Source organism: Coturnix japonica, chromosome 4 (genome assembly GCF_054131305.1).
Source record: "Coturnix japonica strain WE chromosome 4, WE-NBRP24, whole genome shotgun sequence".
NCBI lineage: Eukaryota > Metazoa > Chordata > Aves > Galliformes > Phasianidae > Coturnix > Coturnix japonica.
In genome coordinates this window covers 60,767,457-60,773,456 of record NC_140666.1, presented here as the reverse complement: position 1 = coordinate 60,773,456, position 6,000 = coordinate 60,767,457, and the positions used below count along the sequence as shown (strand labels likewise).

The following is a 6,000-nucleotide window of genomic DNA, read 5'->3' as shown; positions in this document are numbered from 1 at the left end:
CACTTTGATTCCCAATTTTTAGACAGGGATGCATGTGTCCCCCTTCCCCAGCTAGAAGCTGAGGGAGTGTGGGGTCTCAGTCCCCTGGAGCCATGTAGGTTCAAGGCATGGTGGTGTTCAGCCATGACAGCAATGCTCTTCCAGACCTACAGTTTTGAAGCGCCTTCCATTACCACGGGGTCCAGCTATTCTGTAGTATGCAGCACGGCTATGGATTAATGTTACCAACAGCAGGGAAAACCATGAATCTTCTCTATTTCCTTGCTGTAACACCATGGGTCCCATTTGCTCCATTGCTCTGCACTGAGCACAAAACCTGTTTGTGGTCGTGAAGGTTTGGTGGGATAAGCTCATGTGCAGTAGATGGCAATTGCGGTTTGCTCTGCAAATTATTCTACTGCTGTGAACTGACCGCTCTTGAAAATACTGAACTTCGGGATGTTTTGTGTTCAGCTGTTCCGTTTCTGTGCTATCATGGTGTTTATTCTGCTGAAGCACAGGTTGATAATAATCAGGTCCCCTCACGCCGGGCAATTTGGCTTGTAAATCACCTAGTGCGAGACAAAGGGTTATTATTTATCATCTGTATAAGCAGCGGGCATTCAGGTATGAGGAAAACCACGATTTTTCTTCACCCCGTTTATAAAGGCAGCTATTGAAATCCGTTTTCAGTGCCGAGCAGCAGGCGGACGGCGGGCGGGAAGGAACAGCCCAGCACACACCGCCGGAGGAAACGCCCTCCGTTCGGGCTCGCCCGCCCCGAGCCGAGCCCGGAGGAGGAGGAGGTCTGGGGCGATGCTGGCGGGACTGGGGCGGGCGGTGCGGAGTCTATCGCCGGGCGACGGGCGGCTCCGGCTGCTGGCGGGCGGCCGGGCGGCGCGGGGCAGGCGGGATGGTCGGCCGCCCCTCTCGGAGCTTCAGGTGAGTGCGGCGGGGCGACTCGCAGGGAAGTTCAGCCGCCGGCGGAGGACGGTGGGGCGGGGCGGCAGCTCCGGGAAGGACCGAGCGAGCTCCCGGCCCAGCAGCGGGTTCTTCAGGCACGGGGCGTGGTAGGGGAGTTACGGCACTCTGATAGGAAACAGAAGTGGAAGCAAAAAGAAAAACAATCAAAACTTTTCCTCAAGTATTGCTGCGGAACTTTGTTGCATGCAGCGTTTGGGGCTTGCGTCGTGCTTGGCCCGTGCTGCAGCTTGAGGGATGCTCCCAGGTCGCCGGGCAGGGCAGCTAGCAGGCCCTGGGGCTGCCTACCGGGAAAGGGCGAGCCGTAATCCCTGATGGCCTTTTTTAACAGCAGAAATGCCATGTGCTCTTGGTAGTGTTCCTGTGATGAAGCAGACCGCGGTGCTGTCCTCTGCTTGAAGGAATACCCGAGCTGGGAGGTGACAGGCAGAAGGAAGCGCTGAGCAGGGCTGTGTGGCCTGCATGGGTGTCATGGCCACTCAGAGACACCCAGCACCTCCATGTGTGTGTCTTGACAAGGATTGCTGCACACAGTGTGCTCAGAGAGCCACCTGCAGAATCTGCTAGTATTAATTTGGCCCTACTCTGTTAATCTGAGAAGCTTTCTCAGCTTTGTCACGGCTGTGTTAGGAGGACACTTAAGAAGGGATTTAAAATAAATATTGGCTTAGCCACCTTCATCTCTTCAGGTTTAAATGTGGAGTGCTAAGAATACGTTGCCTCTTGCAGTGAGCATTTACACTGCCATTCAACACGCTCTGATGCTGCTTGTTCAGTTTATCACCTCTGACTTCTGCAGGGTACAGCTTTGCAGGCAAGCTTTGAGCTGTTTTAGGGCTCTGAAATGAGACTGAAAACTGATGAAGGTTCTGGAAGATGCTGCAAAAAGGATGGGAGGAGGAGGAGAAGAAATAAGCAGGAGAACGATCTGCTCTGTCACCCAGTGGGAAGGAAAATGACGGTGACAAATTCCAGGAGTGAAATTCTTACACTTTCTAGTTTAAGAAGAGGGATTCTTTTGAAGACGAAGTGGAAGTGTTTGGAATAAGTTAACATGAAGAGCTTTTTATATGTGCAGTTAAAAAGAGTTTTAACTTTTCTACAGAGCCATTAGCATGGCAACATGAGGCTTGCTTTCTGATTTTCCTCTTCCTGTGTTCATCTTTGGACACCTTTTAGATTTGTAAATGTGCTTCTGTAGAGCAGCTCAAGCAGTGAACATGTTTGTTATTGTAAAAGTTAAGTTAATGGCCTGTGGGTGTAATTTCAAGTAGTGAAACATTACTGCAGCTCTTTAGATTTCAGAGCTGAGCAAAGCATCAGATTATGTTCATTTCACCAGTTAAATACTGGCACAGCTCTTTGGTGTTTCCCCCTTTATTTGAAGTTTTTTGGTAGTTCTGTTTGCTGGTGTTTGCTGCTGGCTACTCTGTTGTGGTCACAGGCATGGGAGGAGTTTTGCTGGAGCTCTGGAAAGGAAGGGTGGAGTGCTCATGGGCAATTCATTAGGGCAGAGCTCAACACGGTTCACAGTCACCCTTGACAAGCTCTGGTGCCACATTCTCCAGCTTGCTTTCATGCTGTAAGCTGTGATAGAGATCAGTATGCCCACACACCTTCTGTGGCACTGACTGTGGGCCTCCATTGGCAAAGCTGGAGGCGATGTTTTGGCTGCTACGTCGAGTTGTCACATACTATGGAGGTGCCTGGGCACTGTGTGTGTGAGGAGACGTGTAAGCACAGCATCTATTCGTGTGCTGTGCTTTTTAGCAATAAATAAGCTAACCCTGAAGTAAAACAGCCACCTTGGAATGTGTAGTTTTTGTTGGAATTTTTCTGTGAAAGCAGCGATTGCAGCAATGAATGGCAGGATCCTCAACTGTCAGCTTTTCAGCTCAGCTGTTAGACAAAATCCTCACCATCTTGAATGGCTGTGATTAAGGCCACTGTGCTTTCAGCGTAATGTTTATAGAAATCATTTATTAAGTTGGCTTTTTAGTTAGAGGAGTTGATTGGTATAACGTGAATTCTTTGTTCTGAGAAGTGTTCAGCATTTGCTTAGACACACAGTTTTTCAAGTGCAATGAAGCGTGTTGTGTTTTTTGGGCAGGCCTTATTATTGCTGCCCAGAATTTTATTCCCAGAAGGATATGGTTCCCTTTGCTGGAGTTCCAGATTTGTAATGCCACAGCTATTTGGTTTGTGCTGAAACTTCAGGGCTGCCAGCTATTTCATTTCCTCTCCCCTTGCACATCCTAACTCTGTGCTCAGAGAAATGCTCTGCTTCTGCTGCTCTTGTGAGGAAGAGTTCCTCTTCCTGTATTGTGATGGAGAACAGATGTGTTAACACAAAATCGAGCTGAAAACTGCCATTTTTTTCCTTGGCGGTTCAGAGACGTCTGAGTCAGAAAACACAGGGTTGATTTATTTATTTTTTAACATATATTTTAGTCTAGTTAGATACCAGGTTTGGCACTGCGGAGAAACTGAAGAGGATTTGTTTTTTACAGACATTCATATACATGAGATTCCCAGTTTAGTTTATGCAGCGGAGATCTGTATGAGGTTGCCTGCAGCACTGGAGATTTCAGCTGCTGTTGGAATCGAAGCCTGAGTTACGCTGTTTCTTGTAGCTCTTTAAAACCAGGCTCCCTTGCAGTTGCACAGTCCGCTTTAGCAGAACTGTTTGTGTGCTGTGTGGAGTTGTTGGTGTGATGACAGTGTCTCCTGCAAGGGGCTTGGCTTGTATTGAGAGAGTAAGGAAGGAACTGAATTGGGAAAACTGTTTTTTACAAAGCATTAGTTCTGTTCAACGTTGTTAATTCAGACAGTGTCCCACTTCTATTTGTGGGATTCTCTTAAATTGTATATCTGCACAATAAAGGTTGTGTGTAAGCTGCAAGGTGGGTTTGCAAACATGCCTGCCAGAGTGTTTTTGTTTTCTTTCCGTTTTAGGAAATGATGCATGCTTGTTGCTGAGGAAAGGATTTTTCCTGGTTGCAAATTGCAGCTGATTGGGAAACCGCTGGGTTTGGTTACCTGCAGAAAGCAGGGCACTGAGTATTTTTGGTTTTGTCCTTCCCAGTGTCATCCATATCTGTCAGAAATGTTTCTTTTAATGCTCTCAGTGACAAGCTGATGACTACACCCTGCTTCAGGCTGCCCCTAACTTTTTGTCCTTCCTGTTAATGACGTCTAGTTACTCTTGTTCCAGGCTGCTGTGCTGCTTTTTACTTATTTTCCAGTTTATCTTTTGGTTTTAGACAGTCTAGGGATTATCACAGAATCACAAGGATGGAAAGGACCTACAAGATCATCTAGTCCAACCGTCCTCCCTTTACCATACCTACAGGAAACCCCTAAACCATATCTCCTAGCTCCCTATCCCGGCACTTCTTGAACACTGTTATCAATCTAGATGTGTCTGGATAGCCACAGGATAATTTAAAATGTTGGTTTTTTCCCTGTTATGTTTTAACTTTTGCCTCCTTCCAGGATACTCTACTGAAGTAGCAACTGCAGGACATCACAGCAGCTACAGAAGAGGGTTATCACTGAGTGTCTTGTGCTGCTGAGTATTCCACTTAAATGTGCTTTCTCCCTGCTCTGTATTTGCAGCCTACATGGGTCCTTTGAGGTATAATTGAAGTTGAGAGCTGGAAATAATTTGTGAATACTGGGTGAGCTTCCCTCTCTTCTCCTGTTTCTTACAACAGGAGTTTGCTTAATGATCCAAACCTTGTTTTCTAATTCAGAATGTGTTTTTACTGGAGGATGTCAGCAACACCATGCATACCCCTGAGCTGTCTGTGGAAGTGCTGTTCTCTCTTGCGTATGTTAACTTATAAATGTCTTCAGAAGGTCACTGAAAACACTCTTGTCATCTACTGCAAGAAATATGCTTATTTCAGCAAGTTCATTTCATTGCCTTTGGATACTGCATCTATGCCAGAAAAACAGAATGGTACTGGGGATGGCTGCTGGATGCTTTCTGCTCTTACTCTTTGCACATCTAGCAGCTGGGAGATGGCTGCATTTGCTCTGATAAATGTGATTTTTGGAGAGAAATGTGGGAGATAAATATATAGGAGGTACGTGCTGGAGATAGGTGTCTGTATCATGGAAATTCATCATCCTTTGCACTTCTATGCATGTTCTAGCTATTCAGTATTTTACTATATGTGTGAAGCATGTCCCTGTGTGATAGCAAAGTAATAGGCTGTGCTTCTGAAAAGGGAAGTGCATATGTAGGTACCTACCTTTTAGTAACCCTTCTGACAGTGTTTGTTATTATGTTTTGGGTGGGTTGTTATTTTAAGTTTAAAATGGGGATAGGAGGAGTCGTGCTGTGAAGTGGTACCTGTATGAGGCCCGCTGTTGTTGTAAAGGAGGTAACAGGAAATGATGCTGCAATTTCATTTTGAGTGGTGCTGAGATAATCCAAACAGTGCTGTAAGTGTGAGTACATTCTTATGCTTTATGGGAACATCCCAGTCAGGCTCTGTTCCTTCCAATGCTCTGAGCGAGGCTTTTTTCTGTACCTGTAAAAAGACCAATTAATACTAAACCTCTAGAGAATGTCTGAGAAAATTGCTCTGCAAATGCCTCAGATACTCTGAAGACTTAGCACAAATCACTGCTTGAGCACTAATACTTAGTACTATTTACAGACATAGTGTGTGTCAGTCTCTTCTAACAATGCTTATTTTTCTTCTTTTGGTGTTCTTTTTATGTGTTATAATCTTGTTTTGAAGCTTAAAGGTAAAACATTTAAACTCGTAATAAATTACGTCTGAAGAAGTGGGAGAAGAATGAAAAGGGTTGATGTTTCTTTTGGTTGTTTTGGTTTATGTTTTTGTGGTAAAGATTTCACCTGCTGAAGTCATTTCTGTAAGACTTTTGGCACTGGAGAGAAAGCAAGCAGTATGCCTGTTCTCATCATCTAATTAAACATGAAAATTTTATTTTTTCTTACCACCACCTTATGAAGGGCAATGAGCTAAAGGAAAACTAATGGAATTGCAAGAGTCGGAGTTGATT

General features: G+C 45.4%; 1 protein-coding gene across 1 annotated transcript in view; it reads left to right on the top strand.

The window, feature by feature from the left end:
- The first annotated feature begins 781 nt into the window (after positions 1-781).
- Positions 782-6,000, top strand: part of MCUB (mitochondrial calcium uniporter dominant negative subunit beta) — a 29,369-nt gene continuing 24,150 nt past the window's right edge. Inside the window, exon 1 of the mRNA XM_085547067.1 lies at positions 782-921. Within this exon, the coding sequence (XP_085403193.1) occupies positions 796-921 (126 nt within the window). The 5' untranslated portion in view covers positions 782-795. The remainder of the gene's footprint in view (positions 922-6,000) is intronic.